This window comes from Leuresthes tenuis, unplaced genomic scaffold, assembly GCF_036924035.1.
Source record: "Leuresthes tenuis unplaced genomic scaffold, fLeuTen1.0.hap1 SCAF_18, whole genome shotgun sequence".
NCBI classification, from domain to species: Eukaryota; Metazoa; Chordata; class Actinopteri; order Atheriniformes; family Atherinopsidae; genus Leuresthes; species Leuresthes tenuis.
The window spans coordinates 6,085,613-6,107,816 of NW_027325372.1; the positions used below are offsets into that span (position 1 = coordinate 6,085,613).

Consider the following 22,204-nt stretch of genomic DNA (forward strand, 5'->3'; position numbering starts at 1 on the left):
CACTTCAAGAGCAATTATCAAACAATTTGACTTGTAACTAAGGAAATTTAAATTCCTTGTTTTCCAGCTATAACAGTTTTAAACCATAATCATGGAAAAGAATAAAAAAAGGATACTATTGTGTCACCCCTGCTGTTTCCACTTAATCCTGATCTATCAAAACCATTTCATAGCCTTTGTGCAGAACCAGTTAATTCCTCAGAGCCACACACACTTTTCTGATGACAATGATACATTATCTGTATCTGCATGTGCCAGCGGTTCAGATAGCGCCTATGTTGTGTCCTGATAAGACCTCTCTCCACATAAACAATCGGTATCAGGCTGTCCTCGCACAAACCTGACATCACCGCTTTTTTGTCCTTTGTTTCATGTAACACCGCTGAATGTCATTGTAAATGTAAAAGGACAAGAGAAAGGACAAATAAATCTAACATAGCTGAATAAGATAAAAACAGTTGCATAAAATAACACATTTGTTTGATCACACATTGCTCCAACTTGCTGAAGGTTGCTCCAGATTCATCTTGCAGAAAGGCCCATCTGAGGTGAGTCTTGTTTAGTCATGAGTGTGTGTTCTGTCCCTAAAAATGCAAGAAAAGGCAACAACAAAAGCTGTCCCTAAATGGATATTCGTGTTGAGATTTGTCGATAAATTTTTTTAATTGATGCAATTAGATTTTTATTTAATTCATTTGTTAAACATGATATTGACAAATTGCCCACTTCGAAGTTCCTGCTGTGATTAAAAGACCTGATTTCATGCAATAGTCTTCTTTGTCACTGTTGAAATTGGATGAATTGACTCACTCTTGAAGGCAGGGTACATGGGAACAGTGTTGGTAATGAGAGAAGCATCGTATCTGGACTCTGGAGATGTTGCCAGCTCTGTCAACATATAGATATCAAATAGGCATTGATATACAGTGTATCAGGTTGAATCTTTGCAGCTTGTATCATCTCAGAATAAAACTATGTTAAAACTCTTCCTAAGCTCCACATGCAGCCTGACCTGGGGGGAAGAAGAAGCCACTGGTAAGGTGGCTGTTCTGGCTGTAGGTGGTGCAGCTCTGACTGTGATCAGCTGAAACTCTTGGATCGACTCGGATGCACTTAACACTTGATGAAATCCCTGGAACAGGTGTCACGTCCCCCTGTAAGACAAAGACAACAAGCATGACAGAAGAAGGTAGGGGATAATAAAACCTTTACTTTTTGGCCCTCAAGCAAATCAAATTTATCCAAAAATGGACTAAATGATACACTATTTTAGTCCAACCAGATAATAGCAGTCATAAGTAGTATAATCTGGTGTACCTAATTTCTGTTTTTGATCCTTTTTACAAAGTTAAATCATAATGACACCTGAAACATGTTTTTATGAGTACTTCTTGAATGGTGAAAACTGTCAACTTTTTTCTATCAAGAGAATCAGTAGCCAATTTTGCAACATTAACCACAAAAGTATCCCACTAAGCTACTTAGCAATCAGGCCCTATAATCCACACACCACATTTTGCATCGATTCCATACAATGAAACGTCTTTGTGCAAACCTCAAACTCCATATAGGCAATATTTCTTAGAAATATATTTTTGCTGAAATTATTTTGGTTTGATATCTTGTGAAGTCCTGTGTGACTTGGATTGTATAATGTTGCAGGTTTATCTGAGGGGCTTGCCCATAGTTTGTAAAAAAAATTGTTACACACAAATATGGCTGTCCTGCCTCCGACAAAATGTACACAAACCATTTATGGTGACCAAAGAAGATTACTAGGAAGTTCATCTGGCTACTGGCTGTTGGGAGAGGACTGACTTCTTTTTGTGAAGTTACTGTATAAACACTTAGATATACCAAAGAAGGTGATTAAATGATACCATTTTTAAAAAGTCCTACAATGGTCAATATCAAACGCGATAATTGTGGCTTTCTTGTTGAATAGGTTTGAGGAGCCACATTGCAATAGAAAGGTGCACAAGTACAGTGAAATATGTCAAAATTAAGAAGTCAAACAGTAAGCCCACCAATTGAAGCATGTTACAATGTTTGCACACCTTGTATTTTAAAAAAAGTTGCAGTTCAGCTGCAGAAGCACAGACACTTTTCGTCTGACTAGAATAAAACAACTAAACAGTAACAGTAAAAACACTCATTTGTGCAACTACATTGCAGAGTAAAAGTGTGATGGGTTGGTACTAATTAACAATCCAAGAGATTAAATAAAACAGTGAACAATGAATATACAATGAAAGCTGTGGGGAAATAGATCTGTGTCGTCAATATCTTATTTGCATATAATTATTAATTCAGTTTTTATTAAACAATAATATTATCAATAAACACTTGATGAGACTTTTGATCAAGGTGTTTATTTTCAATGTATGTCAAAAGAAATTTAACATTTTTAACGAGGTAGACGCGCACCGTCTGGAATTGGCATAATTCTCACTCTCAAGAGAGCAAGTTTATACAATGAGCATCTGAGCAAAAACAACAACTGAATTTGAGTGGGTGCGTGTATGAGTGTGTATACCTGTCGTGGTAGTGTGTATGCAGTCCACAGTGGCATGGACAGTTTTTTGCTGTATCCACTGATAAACTCCACATGATGAAGAAGGCTGTACTGGGTGTCAAACATCACTGCTGGTCGACCAAATGGTAGATGTGTGCTGTCTAAAAAAACACAGAAACTCAGTAAGTTTAGTAAGTAATCATGTGACTGCAAAGTTAATTATTCAAATAATTTTCCTGTTATTTGAAAACTTAGAATTTAATGACAAACCATTTGTGACTAAGAGCACATATGAAGAGTAAGAAGATGTTAGAAGAAAAGCACAGCGATTGCACAGCTACTGAGAATGGAGCTACCAGAAGAGTGAATTTTCAACATCTACAATAGCTTAACATTTTTTTTACAGCAGTTCTTACAAGAGCTTAATTGTAGATATTTGTACTATGTCACTTCTGAATCAAGCAGTTGTTTAAAGTTCCTCAGCTGCCATGGCCTATGGCCCTGAATTGGATTAAGTGAGTTTAGAAAATGGATGGATGTATCTCTATCGAGAACAATTAGAAAATGTTTTGAGTTTTTGAGTTACACAATTTTTTGTGTTGCCATTTTATGTTCTCTCATGAGATAGGTTTGCAGTAAGTACAGTGCTTATAACTAATGGTGAGAAGAAATTAAACATAAAAATAAATCGTCAAACACTTTAAAAGCAAATTCTGAGCTTTTTCTTGTTTCACCTTGAAATCCCTGAGCAGGCAAGAGCAGGTTTTGAAATTGGATGGATGGATTCTTGCTTAAAGCTTGATGAATTTTGCAATGATCCATTCATTCATCCATTTTCTATGACTGCCTAATTAAATTCAGGGTCGCAGGGAGACTGGAGCCTATCCTAGCTGCCATTGGCAGAGGACACTCTGGCCAGGTTGTCAGTCCATCACAGGACACTTTGCAATGACGAATAATCAAAATATAAATAGTTCTTTCAATTTCCTTTTCTTTGTTGATTTGTTATCATTTATCAATCATAAACTTGATAACAAATCCCTTGCTAATCTCTTAATATAAAAAAAGATCAATAAAACCAATAGTCACAGAGGTAGAAATCTCTTCAACCAGAAAACACAGCACATACTGCTGTTTCTGTGAGAAATGAATGTCACACTATAGAATGTCATTTACCCTTAAACAACGACCTACTGTAACTGTAGACTCCATCTGGTGCAGGACTGAATGCTTCAATGATCTGCTCCACCGTATTCTGAAACAGGAAAAATAGCAAAAAAAAAAGGTCAGCTCATTTTGAAAAACATTGCAGCTACACTACAGTCTGAATTACATCCGATGTCGGAAATGATTGAATTTTTGCGGCATCAATGCTCTTCGCTTACCTCGTCATCACAGCTGCAGCCCGGAACGTAGGTCACTTTGTTGTCGGAGTCAGATGCCGGTGATGGAAGCGTGACTTCCTCTGGCATGGAGGGATGGAAAGGTGGGTCTTTCAGCATGTCATTCAGGCTGCCGTATGTTCCATTATTTGGAGCTGGCTTCAACCCCAACAAGTCTGAAGTGGGCATAAATACAAGACCGAGGCGGGGTTGTCACATGGCTGAGAAATATCAATTGAATCTGAAATTTTGGGACATAAATTTCTAGTGTTTTCTAGCTGGAGGTAGTGTTTTGGAGGTTTCCTGAAGCATCAGATATAAACTAGAGATGCAATATGCCTTTACACCACCTTCAGGGCTCAGGTCTAAAAATACTATATGAATTTTCAACACAAAAACATTTGTAGAATACTTTACCATAGGGCTGACCATTCAACATCATAAGATACTCTAGCTGTAACTGGTGGTGTACTATAGGAAACTCACCACACATCACGTTGTATAACTCTATGTTCTCAAATTCTGGCACTTTTTTCTGAAATTTGAAGCTCGGCCCATGGCCCATAAAGATAGTCTGCATGTGAAAAAAGAAAGAAAAGCACAATTCAAAGATGAGGAAATACAAATGTGCCCTGCTGAATTTTCTTCTAAAACATCTGATTTCTTTAGATCTACAGCTTCCTTTCAAAACTCTATTCATAGATTTGACATCTTACAAATAAACTTTAGTGCAGCTGCTTGGGTTGATGTTTACAGCCTCCAAATGTTCTGAACTACCTTAATGTTTGTGTGCGTGTTTTTAGAAACCAAGGTGCCCAAGACCAGGATACAGTGGCATTACCTCTTCAAAATAATATGTAAAGAGAACTGATTTTTGTAGCATTGAGTGTCATCCAAGCTGCATTTATAGGATGTTTAACCCCTTAGTCAAATGTTAATCAGGTTATGTGTGTATTATCCTTTATTTTTACTTCAATTGGCACATTACTCCTAAGGTTTAGGTAATGGAATGATGTGACATTATTGGAAAGAATATACATTATTTCACCATTATTTCACCATTGCTATTTATTCTAACAACAAATTATGAATTCTAACAAGGTAAATCAAAATTTTGACAAAATTGATCCAGGCCTGTGCCAAAGATTTCTACGGGTTCTTCCTTAACCCATGCTCCTGATCTTCACCAAGTCTTACTAGATTCTCTTCAGTAGTTTTTGTGTAATTCACCAGCCACTTTATCAGGTACACCTTGCTAGAAAAAGGTTGGACCCCCTTTTGCCTTCAGAACTGCCTTAATTCTTCGTGGCATACTTCCAACAAGGTGTTGGAAACATTCCTGAGAGATTTTGGTCCATATTGACATGATAGCATCACGCAGTTGCTACAGATTTGTCGGCTGGACACATCTATGATGCAGATTTCCCGTTTCACCACATCCCAAAGGTGCTCTATTGGATTGGGATCTGGTGACTGTGGAGGCCATTGGAGTGCAGTGAACTCATTGTCATGTCCAAGAAACCAGTTTGAGATGATATGAGCTTTGTGACATGGTGCATTATCCCGCTGGAAGTTGCGATCAGCAGATGGCTACACTGGATGTATAGAACGTGCGCACATTAATCATGTATAAAAAGCTAATTTTGAGCAAAAAGGCGTTAGCATAATTTTATTTTGCGTTTACTCGTTGAAATTGAATTTCCGTTCCTTTCCGTTTACGCCACTAATTCGTCTGCGACTGAAATCGAGACTCATCAGACCAGTCAATGTTTTTCTAATCTTCTATTTCCCAATTTTGGTGAGCCTGTGCAAATTGTAGCCTCAGTTTCCTGTTGTTAGCTGACAGGAGTGGCACCCGGTGTGGTCTTCTGCTGCTATAGCCCATCTTCTTCAAGGTTCCACGTGTTGTGCATTCAGAGATGGTTTTCTGCATTCCTTGGTTGGAACGAGTGCTTATTTGAGTTACTGTTGCCTTCCTATCATCTCAAATCAGTCTGCCCATTCTCCTCTGACCTCTCACATCAACATTCATTTTCACTGTCTATTTTCTCTTTTTCGGGACCTTTCTCTGTAACCCTAATGGTTGTGCGTGAAAATCCCAGCTGATCAGCAGTTTCTGAAATACTCAGACCAACCTGTCTGGCACCAACAACCCTGCCACGTTCAAAGTCACTTAAATCTCCTTTCTTCTCCATTTTGATGCTCGGTTTTAACTTCAACAAGTTGTTTTGACCACCTATACATGCCTAAATGCATTGAGTTGCGGCCATGCAATTGGCTGATTAGCTATTTGTGTTAACAGCAATTGAACAGGTGTTCCTGATAAAGTGGCCTGTGAATTCAGTGTACTTCCACCGAAGCTTTTGCTTCGGCATAATTAGAGATAATTTCTACAAAAACCTCAAAATTCCCCACAATATTTTTATGTATGTCGGGAGGACATAGTAAATATGATTCATGAATGAGACTGAACACTAATACATTACCCTCATGCTGGTGATCTTGTTGTCAAAGCCATGGTCGCCAAAGAAACCACACCGAGTCCTCGGTTTTTCTGGGGTTCTCCTGAAAGCACAATTTTCCATCAGTGAAGTTCTAACTGTGCAATTTGAGCAGAACAAAATGAAAGGAAACTTTAGTCATATTAAAAAGAATATAGAGACGAAATGATTCTGTGACTGAGTCCAAATGTAACTGGATCTTAAATGCCACCATTGTCCTGTGTTCTAAATTCTTATTTCATCTGAGTACAACATCACATGAACTTAGAAGAGGACTTGGGATCTGATTTGGGCAAGTTTGTCCAACAAAAGACAATCAGGAAAATATTAAATTTGGAACAAAGACTACAGTTCGTGGTCATCTAATTTCTTCCTATACTGTCTAATTTGATCAGGAAATTGTTTATTCAACACCATATATATCAAATCTGAATCAGAATCACTCTGGTTACTTGGCAATGTGCCACTTCCTCTCCATCAGCAGATGGACATCCTCGATCCTGCGGTTGTTGGTGTAGTGAAGCCTCTTGGGTAAATGCTGCTTCAGGTACGGTTTGAAGTGCTGAGTTGGCATTTTACACTGAAACAGCAAATACAGAGTTGAACGACCTGAACCTCCTCTCTGCCTCTCCCACAAACAGACCAGCTAGCAGGGACCACTGGAAACTGCTCAGTTTGTTTTATGTCTGTATTGTGATCTTTTGAATCGTCTTACTCACAGTGAGGTTTGCGACCACAACTTTTGGATCATCTAGAATGGAAAAAAAAGAACATGAAACTTGTACAATATCTACAGAAAATCTGAACCAGATAAAACCAGTCATGTCATCTTACATGTGGGGGATTTGGGGTCGCGGGGACGTATTCTACCCAGTGAACCAGGGATCAGCATGATCTCATCTAAATTGAGAGGGTAGCTGCTGAGAAACTCTGTCCTCTCACAGTGGGCCTCTTCCATACCTAACAGAAAACACAACTTTGTTTTATTAAGATTACCAAGAGATCAGTTCAACTCAGTTACTTACAACATTTTTTTATATTTATATGTGTTTTGACACATATAATGTGTTCTCAAGCATTGTGGTGCCAGTCACTGGAATTATTCTGCAATCAAATTTGATTCTGGAGAACTTAAAAAATGTTTGAAGAACTGTTTGTTCTGTCAGACAATGTCTCAGTTGTCAAATATACAAATGTGACTTTAAACAGTTTTTACGGAGATAATTTCTTATTAAAGTTGTTTAAGTAAAAGACATTCAGTCTTTTTCCAACTTTGTGGAATCAGGAGAGACTGAACCCAATTGACAAATGACTTTTCTCATTTAATTTTCTTCATAACTTATTATCTAAATCAAACTAACCTCTTTCTACAATATGTAAAAAGCTGATCATGACCAAAGGCATATTGCTGTTCATCTCAGCCATATACTTTTCTATCGGACGCTCAATGGAACTGTCAATACCCCTGTATTATCCAACTCTTCCAGTCTCTTTTCCCTCTTTGAATGTTTTGTCTCTACATGCAATGGAAGCAGGAGAGTGTAATACTAAATGATTTTAATTCTATTTTTTTTTCACTCCAGATTAACTAGGGAAAAGTTTCAAGATGACAACCTGCAGCTGACACAGTTTTGTTCCACCTCTCAGTGCTTTGAGCCTCAATGAAATAATTCTTTCAGCTCCTTCACGTTGAGGTGATAGCCAAAATTTCAGCAGACAGACTATCTAACTACGACTATCAGCATCTCACTTTTTAATTTGAGTACAATAAAGTGATTTAATCCAAAGATAAATGGAGACACAAGTCTGAAACGAATTAAAATGCAATAAATTATTTCATATTCTTTCTTAGATTTATCTGCACTTGAGTCTCCAATTAATGCTTATGGCCTGTTGCAGCAATCACTCTGTAAAATAAAAGGTTTGTTTAAAGTCATCAGGGAGCTCATACAGTACCATGGTCTCCTACAATGATAACATTGATACAGCGATGCAGGTTCATTTGCTTCAGTCCATTCATCAGCTGACCGATGATGTTGTCAATCTCCCTCAATGGGTTGTCCAACTTAGGACAAAACACAGAAGTGAAACATTTGGACAAATGTGTGACCATTCAAATTATCATTCTTGCACCCTGTGACACTTTCAATAGCCATTTTGATGTTTTCCAGGTCGCACACTTACCTCATTGCTGAGTGGTCCTAGGCGATGCCCAAAGGTATCTGGTTGCTCAGAGTGAACTGCATAAACATATGGCCTGAAGAGAGAAAACAAATGCCACTTGATCGTCAAGTCTGGTGTGATCTAATTCAGTCTTCTGTATAAGCCTTTGGAGAACAGGTTAAAAACCAAATAAGATAATACTTTTACATATCATGCTGTTTTAGAAGTCGTGTTGAGCTCAGAAAGTCAAAAAACCTTTTTCACCATCTGATGCAAGTAACTATGTAAGTGCTTAAATCTTGTGGCTACTTTACGGATTCAGTATTGGCTCAACTCTAAATGCAATCCTGATCTTCAATAAAGAAACACTAAACTAATTAGAAAACAAATATCTATGGCCACAAAGCAATGCTTAGCAATCCTTCCAAAGTCATGAAAGTCATTCACATACTTGACCATAAAAAGAATTTGAGTGCTCTGATGTAGGAGCAGCCTTAAATAGTACTAAATAGGACCACAGGAAAAAATAGACCAAAAAAGTTGGCAATTTGTTGCGATTCTTTCTAATCGTCTGTCATAGTTCAAGGAACAGTTTCATATGTTAATCATTCATTTCTCGTATGATGACACAGCTTGACACAACTTTAGAAATAGGGCAATGGTCACATCCAGTATGCTGGGTATACCTGATTAGCTTTCAGGCAAAAAGAAAAGAGAATGTGCCAGAATGGAGCATTTTCAACTTAACAGTTTTGAGATGAGGAAAATAAATAAAGTTAGTAGTTACAGTAAATATTAGGCATGTAACAACCTAAACTATAACCTGAGAAAAAGACTACAGAAAAACTACAGTTGGCAGCAAAATGATTCAATCACCATCACATGGAGAATCCCATGTACTTGGGATTTCCCTAAGGATTAATAAAGTATCTATCTATCTATCTATCTATCTATCTATCTATCTATCTATCTATCTATCTATCTATCTATCTATCTATCTATCTATCTATCTATCTATCTATCTATCTATCTATCTATCTATCTATCTATCTATCTATCTATCTATCTATCTATCTATCTATCTATCTATCTATCTATCTATCTATCTATCTATCTATCTATCTATCTATCTATCTATCTATCTATCTATCTATCTATCTATCTATCTATCTATCTATCTATCTATCTATCTATCTATCTATCTATCTATCTATCTATCTGTCTGTCTGTCTGTCTGTCTGTCTGTCTGTCTGTCTATCTATCTATCTATTTGTCTATCTATCTATCTGTCTGTCTGTCTGTCTGTCTGTCTGTCTGTCTGTCTGTCTGTCTGTCTGTCTGTCTGTCTGTCTGTCTATCTATCTAGGAGTTGAATAATATTGTAGAATAGATGAACCAACCAAGCAAATATTATTGTCCATCAATCCATCTATTTTCTATACCCGCCTAATCCAACTGAGGGTAGTGGGGCGGCTGTAGTCTATCCCAGCTGTCACTGGGTAAGAGGCAGGGTACACCCTGGACAGGTCGCCAGTCCATCACAGCAAATAATATTGTTTGTGCTTTCATTTTCCTGCTGTATATTAAAAAAAAGTCTAATTTATCTGTAGAACAGATGGACACACCTCTCATCATTAGGTAGATGCAGCCAGCGTAAGATGGTCAGAATCCTCCTTTCAAGAGGAATCACCCTGGAAACAAATATAGATTGAAGAATTTCAAAAGGTTTATACAGATACTAGGGAGTGAGACGACTGGTAACTGTGAAACATAACATACATATTTCACAAACCTTTGATAATTGAGGACAGCTATGATGACTTGTTCATGATAACATTTAAGAGAAGAGACATTCAAAACTACAAAGATAAGCTCAATTAGAGTTGAAATCAATGATATTTCTATCATATTGACACTAGAGTGATATGTGTCACTTTTTAACTTGCCATTTTCCTTCTTTGAATGAGTTCATTGAAGCTCACTGTTTGATTATGAATCTCGATTCTTCAATAGTCTCTTTTGTTACTGAGTGTGTGGGAGTATTGTCTTTCATTTGTATGTGTGTTTCCCCATTTGTGTGTATTGGACCATTGTTAGTCAGTCTTTCCCTTCCCTTGTGATTGTTATGTCATTCATATGCAAATATTTCCTGAAATGAATCGATCAGGACTGTGAATGTGTTTGCTACAAAAATTTAAGTTTTGTTTTTTCTTTAAACACAACCAGTAGTTTTGATGGGTATTTTATTCTGTCTGCTGTAAGATATGCTGTATCTCCACCAACTTAGTCATTATTTAAGAAACAGAAAACAACAACTGACAGAAGCAACATTTTTCCTTTAACTTTGATATTTTTAGCTTTCCCAGATTCAGTCCAGGACTCTCCATAATCTGTACTAGGGTTGAATTTTTCCTCACATGGCATTTAATCTTTTTCTTCTTATCTTTACAAAGTTCACTCTTGATAATTTTGCTAACTGTAAAGCAATACCTTTGTTAAAATGTTTCAATATCCGCAGCTTGCAATGATGACACATTTCCACTTAACAAAATCATATATCAATGCGGTGCTTGTATATTCCTAAAAATGTGATGATTTATCATACAATACATTTGACTATCAATTGTAACTTTTATAATTGAGACTATTAGGTATGTTTCATATAAACACTCCCAACGGGAGCAGTCAATAACACATATTGTTTTCCTACTTAAAGACTTTAATCTGCCAGCCTCCAGATTAGCTACAGAGTCTACAGAGCTCCAAAAGAGCTACAAAGGGAACATCTTTGTAGGCTGTCTACTGTTTCAACTCTGCCTTTTTAAAAGCAGAATGAGCAGTAAATGCCTCATGTAAAAAGAGTCTGCATGTCTTCTTTTTTAGAATCTGCAGAGCCGTACCTGAAATGTGTCTTAACTGTGCTGGTTCTACGTAGAGGAATAGAAAATCATTTTGAGTGAATTATCATAAATCATATTCTAAGGTTGAATGTAACTTTTTATGTCTTCAACAGGGTTAAATGTCTGAAGCTACTGAAAAATATTCCAGTACCAACTTAGTACCAAGGCCAGAAGAAAGTTCCTGCCTTCACTCCTTGTTTCTCTGCTGTGATCCAGATCTGCCAAACAAAAGGAAAGAAGTAATCAGAAATCTAAAGTCAAATTTGTGAATTCCATGTGTAAAATATCACATAATGTTTCCCTTTGGTAAACAGTAGGACCTAAAACTTGACATTGGTGCCTGAAGCGCACATGAGGCAAGACAAAATCATTCAGAAAGTGTATAGTCAGTGAGCTGGAAGATGCATTTTTTGGTGATGCCTCCCGAATCTGTCGGCAATGTTCAAGATTATACCAGAATCAAATCTGGCAAAGCCTCTTTTATTTGCTCTGGTATTACTGTAGATACTACATGTGGTCGTTGCATCCAGCCAGGAATCATAAGTGATCCAATTCAAAAGCTAAATATTCCCTCAAAGATAAGATCTATTTTCATGTCCTTATAGTAGCAATACATTTGATATCAGGTGCATATTTTGTTAGGTAAGCTAATTTTCAACTTGGATTTCTGACAGGTTGCAGTTTGATTCTATTATTTAAGCTAGGCTATATGTTTTAAATGACCTAACAGATTTCAAACCAAAGCATATTTCACTTTGCTTAATTTTGACTGCATGAGAATATTAAATGGCATCAGTACAATAACAGACTCAAATCTGGAGTGTACTTACTGGCTGCCCACCCCACCAGCGATGGTTCAGTTTTTCTCTGGTGCGCAGGCTGAAGGTGGCATTGAACACCGGGTCATGCATGGTGTTTCCCACAATCCCATGGGACTCTGGGTACAGACCCTGCAGAAAGATCCCAGAGTGTCATGTCAAAAAAAAGAAGTTCTGCAGCAGTGTCACAACAAGAACAGACTATGAGGACATATTGAACATGAGTACTGGCAAATATTTGTGTTTACTTAGCTTTAAACATAGGAGTACTCATTAACAACCTTGCTTTAACATACCTTTGACTCTTGTATGACTGAAACATAAACCATTCTAACCCATTCTACATTATACATTAAGGAGGCTTACTGTGGCTAGTGTGTATAAATTTGGGAAGGTCTTTGATGGGTAGACTGGTCGCATGTATGGTGCCGATGTACCACATGTTCCTGGGGGGAAACATATGTGATTTTTTAAGCACTAAAAACAAAATCAGTTTCAAGACATGCATCTTGATTGACAGTGTACAAAACTAACTAAAAAAGGTCACATTATCAGTCACTCCTCAGTCATTACACCATTTTGAGGCTGAGAGAATAAGAAAAAAAAGAAAGCATACTGAGTTTATGTATGTTGGGGGTGACAGATTTGCCCTTCTTCAGATAGGAGGCTCTGAACCCATCCACAGACAGCATGATGAGAGGAGGCCGGATGAAACTGGGAAGCACAGAAGTGTCAAAAATAAATAATTGTGTTTTTTGGAACTTTGAAGCGGAATTCTAAATTAGATAAATGGAGGTTGTTTTTTTCTAAATTAAATTTTGGGGCATTTTTGGACAGGGATAGTAGAAAGAGACAGGAAAGACTGTGGGGTCAGGACTCAAACCGGCAATCACTATAACTGGTAATAACCACTCAAACACCGAGCACCTGTTTTGTTTTTTCTAACAAGTATAAAACAGTCAAAATGTGTCATTTTGAAGACATTACAAGAGAACTTTTCTCAAAGGAACTAGAACAGGAATATAGTATACCATGTCTTGTATAAAAGATGGAGGTAGCAACCATAAAATCATCTCCTTATTTTTTGTACTACTGATACAAGTTTAGTTTTGTATTGTGGTCATTGCATCTCATTTTTTTTTCTTTTTCTTAAACAAGCATAGCAAATGAGAAATGGGTCTGAATGAAAACCAGTGGCCTTTAGGAGAATATTATATGTAATATACACTGTTATCAGCAACAACCTGGAGCAAAACAAACACACTCAAAACTGAAAACTGAACTGAAAAACCTAAAAAGGCTCCTTTGAATACACCTAATGCATCTCATTATTTTCGACAGATTGAACCACTCTAGAGTCAGATTGCATCCCTCCCTTTGTGAGTCTTTTGTTAACCTAAGAAAGTGCACTATTCAAAGGAGGAAAAGCTACGGTATATACTTTCTTTGCCCCAAAGGAGTGTATGTGTGCATGCATTACTGCACTATGTCATGGTCACATAGAGCTTATGATCAGAAAAACAAGCCGCAAGAGTGAGAGAGTGTTTGCACTATGGTAAGAACATCAATACAATGCTATATCTTCAACATTGAAGTTGTCATGTAATACTGTATTGGACCTAAATTAGTTGTTGAACTACTTAATGTTTCCTCTTTTTTTGTTCTCTCTCTCCACTTTGAATCAGTCAAACCTTGGAGGGCTGACATCAGTAATGAAATTCAAGCAAATTTCTTTTGTTTATAACTCTGATATTCTCTTAGTTTGTTCAGATTTAATTTTCGATATTTTATTCATCATTCTAATTTTGTGTACCTATTGTGTGACTACTGGTGACCACCTGTCTAATTATCGCCATTTGGTCAATTTTATGGTTGCAATAGTTGTGGAGCACACATTTACCACTGTGTAGTATTCCCTTTCTTTTAGCAACAGTCTATAAACTTCTGGGAACTGAGGGGTCCAGGTGCTGGATCTCGAGGAGAGGAATATAGTCCTATTCTTGTCTGATATGGGACAGTCTTTGGTCTTCTTTATCGTATTTTGTGTTTCATGATGCATCAAATGTTTTCAGTTGGTGAAAGGTCTGGACTGGCAGGTTAGTCCAGCACCTGGACTCCTTTACTATGTAGCTGTGATGTTATAATAGATTATGTGGTTTAGCATTGTCTTACTTAAATATCTATCTTCCCTGAAAAGTCACTGTCTGGATGGGAATATATGTTTCTCTAAAAACTGTCTATGCCTTTCAGCTTTTATGGTTTGTTATAAAAAGAGGATGGAACAGGACTTGTTCCCCATGCAGGGAGTGTGTACTATTATAATGTGTTATGGGAAATGTAAGATTTAGTGACCTTTGGTGTTTGACCCTATCAGAGCCCTTATGACCTCTGCTAATTAGGTCATGATTTGACTCTGGTTCTTAGAACTTCTTCAATGCTGTACCAAACATCTATGCCACAGTGTACATATCCTAAAGGGTGCACATGAACATCACTGCACTTAATGGGTTTATTTCAGTATCAAAGTTAGGTCACAATCTCTTATTTGACTGGTTAGAGGTAGGGCTTGAGAAGAAAAAGTTTGTGAATGACTTTTCCACTACAATAAACCTGCTGAAACTTAATTGTGTACATACAATATTATGTATAAATTTTGTTTTAAATGATTAAAGCACATAAATTGAGCAAATAAGTTTTTCCTCAGTCTTACCCTGCAGGGCATTCAGCACTCTTGATCTCCTCACAGTCTCCATCCAGCCATGAAGTCTCACCTCATTAAGAAATGAGAAGCCATAGCAATTATTCGCATTAAATCACACTTCTACATTTTGCGTATCAGAAAAATGTCTGTTGATATATACCTTTGCAGAGAGATTTGTAGTTGGAGCAGCAGTCTCCTCTCTCCAGACAGTCCTCTGAGCAGTGGCAGGCATGGTTGTCATTCCTCTCCTCCCTGCAGCGATCCTGCCTGCACTCAAAACCTCCCTCTGAGGCACAGAAAGGAGGTCACTTAATGTAATATCATTGCATTATAGTACCCATACTGCTTATATTGTGGCAACAATACTGAAACACCATGACGATACTGAATCGAAACACATCTAATTTGTTGTATAAATAGATAAAAGTAAATCTAAATACTTTTCAATCTAAAAGTATTACAAAATGTCCAAGCAGAAAAAGACCCCCCTTGGTATTGGAATATTCCCCACTATTGTTTGCTAAATGTTTTCTGGATGAAACTGTGGTTAGTTTTGCTTAACATAGCCAAGGTCTAATTGGCCTCAGATGAGAATTTGGATTTTGGGTAACTCCATCTTGTATCAGTTACAGCTAAAAGCACTTATTCTATTGTGTATGCTGACTTACATTTGTGAACACAGTAAGATGCAGTGGACTCTAAGGGAGGGGGAAAAAGTGTAGGGAAGTTGTACAATGTTAAGAAAAAAACTATTGGCATCGATCTTTTCATGGGATTTGTGGACACAAAGAAAATAAAAGTTTACTTCTTCCAGGTGCAAGGGCAGATATATACACCCTAGAAACAAGAAATGAGAAGAAGTAAGTCAGGCGAGGTGATATTGTGCAAAACTGACCTGTTTTCAGGCAGTGCTCATCAAAGTCGGTGCAGCAGCTGTAGTAGGTTTTACACAGATTGTCACATCTGCATCCTGGAGGATCGGCCACCTCCAGCTCAAAGCACCTCCCCCTACAGGAGCCTGCTGTGCTGACCCACTCTGAGTCAACTGGAGGGAGCAGAGGGCCACAATGAGATACAACTGCTGCAAACATCGCCATCAAAGTTTTAATTCTAATTTAAGATGACATATGTTTTCCTAGGGTAAACGCGTTCAAGTACATGCTTTAAGTCTTGTGTCTTGTTTAGTTAATTTCTACCTGTTTTCACTGTTTACTAAGAAAAATAAATCTGTAATATTTTATATCATTATCATAATAGATATAATTATTGAATAAAATGATAATAAGATTCTCTGTCCTTGGCTTGTTTACTGTCAAGAACACGTAGAAACCCCAGACTTATTTACCTCCATATATACAAGTTACACGTGTGTGGTATTTGGGTCAAGTTTACCCAGGATTTTCAAGGCCTTATTATCAAATATCCAAACCAGGCTCCCAATATACATAATGAAAACATAACATATATTTGACATATCATAATGGATCATTTGTGTCCCAGCTCAACAGGCATTAGTCTAAAGCTGAGTAAATGGCTTCCGTGTCTGCATGCGCAAACCAATTGATACAATATCATTTATTAGCTAATTTTTCTTGGACTCAATGGTTGTGCACTTAAATGCTTACACTGTTCCAGTAGAAAGTAATCACGACACAATGCCCTGCATAGGCAAAGCTTAATTTCTAAAACACAATGAAAATATTGTACAATACCTTCAACTTCTAACAGATTTGCGAGAAAGTTGGATATAGGTAGCAACAAATTTGTTTTTTTAAATGATTGAGTTTACAGTGGGGGACTGCAAATCATCAAAAAAGCTTGAACTCTTTAGGAAGGATATGTGTTGGGTCAATCATTGTCTTCTGATCTTATCTGAGAACAGACTTCTCATAAATATCTGGGGAAGTTGGTAATCACTCCTCCTTATCACCTTGTTGTAGGCAAGAACACAAACCTTCAACATGGACCGTCCAGCTGAAGGTATTATCTAAATATACCATGTACAACCACAGGAAGGTAAACCCTCAGTTATCTAGGATCGAAAACTATCTCCTTAGTTTTCCTCATGTTCAAGATGAGATGGTTAATGAGACTGACATCACATAAGTCACAAAGATTTATGTTTCACAGAAATATGCTGATGACCCTGTGTCCTTGTGCAGCAGGCTGAGCATAATTGTAAAACAAGGTTCCCTCCGTGGTTATTTGGGACTTTGCAGTAATGCAAGTGGTCCTATCTGTAGTACCTTTGGGACAGCTGTGTCAAACCTTTCCATCAGTGGACTTGTAACTGGTCTACAGTGTATTGCAGAGGCGTGGATGACAGCAATTTTTCCTCAGCCTATGACCATGACATGTCTGCAAATGCTGAATCCCACTTATTGGATCAAATAGCATAAAAACTGTAAACTGACAGAGGCAGTAGCTGCCCTTATACTGTTCTGAGACATTGCCTTGTTTTAACACAGTACATACAGAAGACCTATCACAGCCTCTACTACGAAGCCTCCCTAGTCTCTCTGTCTTTCTCCCCCTTTCTTGCCCTCTTCACTTCTTCATTACAGGGAGTGGTTCCTGATGTTCTGTGGTCGGCTCAGCTGTTAATTATCTGCAATCACCCTCTGCTATTAGAACTGGTCTCCAACACCCACTCTGCACCAGAAAGTAAACTAACTTATCTTGTTCAGTCTCATTTTAGCCACATTTATTCCAAGTGCCTGTTTTGGTATTGTCAGAACCCACATACCTGACCACTGTCATCTTCCTCTCCTCTGATCCCTGAACAAGGAAATCCCAAACCAGCACAATCTCCACTTAACAAAGACCACAACCAAACTGGTGCCTGAGCTTTTAGCCTCTGCCTGTTCCCAATAAATCCACTCTGTTTCCATGTTTGCATTAGGGTTCACTACACCACTGAGGTAACAACAAGGCCAGCTGTAGCCAAAGTTCCTGATATAGTGAGTACTAGAGGAGAGTATCAAAATGAGGATATGGTTATTATTATTTCTCAGCTCCTCATTTTCTTTTTCTGTTGTGTTGTTTTTCTGACTGGAGATTATTCTAGATTCATACATAGTCAGTGTACTCACTATGCATAGTCGCCAATATCTGGCTGCGTGCGGTATGCTGCAGAGGGACCTAGTGAACCCTTGTGGACTATGTTGAGGATGATAGAATTCACATCTCACAAGCCACACACACAAGCAGAAACGGAAACCTTTAACTGCCCTTAATGCACAGTCATCTTACTTCTGTTACTCTGAAGGTCTCATATGTTTTGCAGTTTGAAATCTAAGAAATATATGAGTGTTGGGACAAGTTTGATGAGCTCTTTTTTTTAAAACAGTAAATGAACGTTAAGTTTTCAAGGGGTTAAGGAAATATAGGACACAGATGGCCATGCTGCAATGATAATCTGACCACACTTAAACAAAGCTGTGATGACGGTTTGCAGCTCAATAAATATCCTTGAAGACGTTTTTTAGATACTTCAGAGAATGCAATCTTATCATGTGACATGGATAATATATATAATATTGGTATAATAAGAAATAATTAATATTACTATGTTATAAATATTGCTCTATCATCAAGGTTGGTGATGTAAAAAGGAAAGAAACTGGCAAAGTGAAAGATGTGGCTGTTACAGGCAGCTCACACTCACCGTCCTGTCCTCAAAGTCATCCACATATATCACAGTTCCTACAAATGGATAAATATAACTGAGTATAGCTTTGAAAGTTGTAATTTTCAGGTCATTTCACTCAGTTAGGAACCTTCCTAAGCAAAACCCTTGTTATTGGTTCTGTTGATTAGCCCACTGATCTGTTCCCTTGCACACTTGTTTGCATTTCTTATCACTTCCCTCACTTTATTCATACCCCTTATTTTCCATTCTCAAGTCCCAGGTCATTGTGTTAGCGCATTTCCTCAAGTTCCTCAAGGTTTCAGCTCCTTAAATCGATCTTCTGGTATGTCTTAGGATTACTGTAGTTCTTCAATAGACTATATGGTTTTCATGCTCCGATTTCCCTCCCAATAAAAACTTTTAGGCTTTCTCCAGGAAGTTATTGAAAGTCTAAGTTTCCTAAACCTGTTGTGTCTGTGTATGTTTGGGTGCTACTCTCTCCCCACAGTCTTACTTTATGACAGTAATTGCTTAAAACATATGTATAAAAGCAGAAACAGTCAGCCTTTTCTATAATTGGCAATATTGTGGCGGCATTTCCAAGTTGTAGTTAAACATTTACATGCCACACTAACAATAACAATAAGAGAATATGACTGTGAAAGAAAAAGACACATCTGTTCTCACCTTTAGTGTGAAGCGGTGGGTTGTCTCCTCCTTCAGCAGGTCGGCTTGCTTGAAACACATAAGCTCTGCTAACATCAGTACCCCACAGGCAGAACACAACCACTACCTGCAGAAAACCCAAGGTGCCATTAATTTTTTTTATCTATGTTCTCCTTGACACTGTAGAATATCAAAGGTCAGGCTAGTAAGCAGCACTGGAGCAAGTAGAGCTTCAGTATTGCTCAACAACACATCAAATAATGTTGTTGTTTACCAAAATGCAGGCATGACATGCAAAGTTGGTTAATTTGATAGTTTACTGCCCAAACAGGGCTTTTTTTTTGTCCTCTGACAGATGTTCATGTTCATGTCTCGCCATAAGGGTCAGGGGTCAACAAGCCATCAAGACAGGTAACTCTGGACAAGTTACAATTGATTTCTGCTTTATATTTCCTCTTTTTAGATCAATGAGATGAACCCAACACTAATCCACCATTTTACAGTACATAAAATGAGCTTGACTTTTGGATACTACATTACATGGTCGAAGAACATACCATGGCCATGTTTCAAATCCCTACATGGACCATCCTCTGACATAACTGTAAACTTGAAATTATTCATGTCAGTGAGGTGTTGCTTTTGCTACTTAGATTTACAGTTTCACTCAAAAAAGATATTCCAGGGAAGGCTGAAATGTACTACTCTTGGGGGAAATAGGGAGGCATCAATAGCTTTCACACAATAAAACCTCCTGAAAACCACCAAGTTGTGCTGAAAACATTTAATTCACAACAAAACATAGAAAACATGAAATGTTGAAAGTTGTCATTATCTTAGCTTATGTTGAATTTGTTAGCAGCAGCATGTCTCTAGGGGGCATCAAAATGCTGGAAAAGTAAGTGGTGCTAAAAATAATAAGCGGAGGAACATGTTGCAACTAATGTGGTTAATTAGTCAGTAACATGATTGAGTATAAAAGGAGCACCTTAGAAAAACAGAGTCTTTCAGAAGTAAAGATGGATAGAGGTTCAGCAATCTGTAAAAAAGCTGAATTCATAAATTATGGAGCAATTCAAGAATGATGTTCTTCCATGTAAAACTGTAAGACTGCATATGCCATTATGTACAGTAAGTAAGTAAGAGAAATGGCCAAAAGTCATCCAATGCCATTAATCTTTGGGGGTGTGTGTGTGTGTGTGTGTGTGTCTTTATTTCTTAAAGGGCTTTGCTTCACCTTTCCTTTTGATGATAAGCAAGTCAGCACTATTTGCCAGCTCAGACTGTATACTTCTCAAACCTTTTGAATTTAAAAACTTGTGTTCTTAATGGGCATTATATATATAAAAACTGAGTGGTAGCGTTGTTCAGAAAGTGGCACTACAAAAGAAATGATAATGGTGAAAAAGGACCTATGTGCTTCAAGTTTGCCTCTACAGAATTAACAAAAAATATGTCTGTGGTCCCATTCTGCCCATAGATTTACAAACTCTTTCATATAAAGAAATCACAGAGCGAGAGACACAATTAAAGACTGAGATTTTACTTCCTGACCTTGCACTCATATTTACAGGGCCTCTCATAAATTTCATCATCAGGCCCATTATAATATATCCTGGTGTTCTTAAATGAGTGTAAAAGAGAATGTAGTCATTCAGTAACTGACCATACCATAATATGAAATTCAAACAGTCAGATATTGCAAAAAAGATTTTATAACATATTATATTTACTATTTATTGTTATGAGTGACTCATTATTTTCACTGACACACAACATTAAAATATTACAATTAGATGAAAATAATCACTGGGATATTAATGATGACTTCCCGGTGTGTAACTCCGGTTCATTCTTCAGTTACTGATGATGCTGATCAAATCCACACCGTAACAGATGGAAACGAGGAGAACCCACAGTGTAACCATTAACCTACAGCTTTTGCTTACCTTTACCTCCCCCAGGTAAACAAATCTGTGTCACTGTTGACACAGAGCTGTTCCAGGCAATGCATCATCATGCATCTTGCGCAGTGTCAGTCAGATCCACAGCAGCCATAACTTCACCATAATTTGCATTCCTCGAAAGACTCGTGCAATTTTCACTCTCGGAAGACAAAGCTTCCAAATATCAGTGCCTGCGCTGATCTGAGCCAAAGAGCACTTCTGTCCCTTACAGGTCGATATATCAATTCTGCAACAGTGCTATCTCTGTTTTAGGGGAAGGAGGGGAGCTGGGAAACACTTCAACCATCCGAATGAAAGCTGGAACAAATCGACACAGCAATCAAAACACAAAACTGTGACAGTCTTACCGTACCAAATTTTCCAGTTGCATGTTCCAAACACTGAATCCACTTTTGGCATTCCAAAAAAAAAATCCACAGCTGAGAAATGTGTGGACAGCGTCCGATAGAGGATCGTCGGTGCACCTCTGCAGATCGATGGAGCAGAGCGCAGGGGTCCAGCTCTTTCTCTCTCCCTGTTGTTTGCCTTCGCTCTGCCTCTGTCTCTCTCTGTCTTGGGCCAATAAGCATGAAGTAATGGTGACAGCTGCGCTCTGGTACAAGAGTGAGTCAGGTCGGGGTGACGCTCCGGAGTCAAACACAGTCAGCAGCACTGAGCTGATCACACAGAGAGAGGGGCAAAAAGAGGCACTTACAGGGACTGGAACGGTTTGTGCAATCGCCCTCGACAATTTTCAGACTCTTATAGGGGGATGTATTTGACTTGTTTGACCATTTAATGTTCATCAATGAGACCAACATCATCAATATGTTTCCGACTAAAGTGAGACTTCGAGTTGAAACTTTACAGATAAGTTTGAACATATGACCAGCTATCAGACTGACCTCTGAGTATTCAAGTTCTGTGACAATGTGTTACACTGTTGAAATTTAAAAAGGAATTCCTACATGCATTTTTTTT

At 37.9% G+C, this 22,204-nt stretch overlaps 1 protein-coding gene across 2 annotated transcripts in view; it reads right to left on the reverse strand.

The window, feature by feature from the left end:
• enpp2l (ectonucleotide pyrophosphatase/phosphodiesterase 2-like) overlaps positions 1 to 21,945 on the reverse strand; it is a 31,165-nt gene extending 9,220 nt beyond the window's left edge. The window contains exons 1-22 of one of the 2 annotated variants that reach the window (XM_072370717.1): positions 21,597 to 21,945; positions 19,299 to 19,404; positions 15,876 to 16,025; positions 15,141 to 15,266; positions 14,990 to 15,050; positions 12,896 to 12,993; positions 12,646 to 12,725; positions 12,292 to 12,411; positions 11,624 to 11,679; positions 10,187 to 10,252; positions 8,583 to 8,655; positions 8,355 to 8,463; positions 7,233 to 7,358; positions 7,118 to 7,149; positions 6,851 to 6,978; positions 6,384 to 6,462; positions 4,384 to 4,471; positions 3,901 to 4,073; positions 3,692 to 3,770; positions 2,537 to 2,676; positions 1,013 to 1,154; positions 811 to 888 (exon numbers count right to left, since the gene is read on the reverse strand). In XM_072370717.1, the coding sequence (XP_072226818.1) occupies positions 811 to 888; positions 1,013 to 1,154; positions 2,537 to 2,676; positions 3,692 to 3,770; positions 3,901 to 4,073; positions 4,384 to 4,471; positions 6,384 to 6,462; positions 6,851 to 6,978; positions 7,118 to 7,149; positions 7,233 to 7,358; positions 8,355 to 8,463; positions 8,583 to 8,655; positions 10,187 to 10,252; positions 11,624 to 11,679; positions 12,292 to 12,411; positions 12,646 to 12,725; positions 12,896 to 12,993; positions 14,990 to 15,050; positions 15,141 to 15,266; positions 15,876 to 16,025; positions 19,299 to 19,404; positions 21,597 to 21,614 (2,128 nt within the window). In that variant the 5' untranslated portion in view covers positions 21,615 to 21,945. The remainder of the gene's footprint in view (positions 1 to 810; positions 889 to 1,012; positions 1,155 to 2,536; positions 2,677 to 3,691; positions 3,771 to 3,900; positions 4,074 to 4,383; positions 4,472 to 6,383; positions 6,463 to 6,850; positions 6,979 to 7,117; positions 7,150 to 7,232; positions 7,359 to 8,354; positions 8,464 to 8,582; positions 8,656 to 10,186; positions 10,253 to 11,623; positions 11,680 to 12,291; positions 12,412 to 12,645; positions 12,726 to 12,895; positions 12,994 to 14,989; positions 15,051 to 15,140; positions 15,267 to 15,875; positions 16,026 to 19,298; positions 19,405 to 21,596) is intronic. The other variant, XM_072370718.1, reaches the window with a different exon arrangement.
• Positions 21,946 to 22,204: the final 259 nt, after the last annotated feature.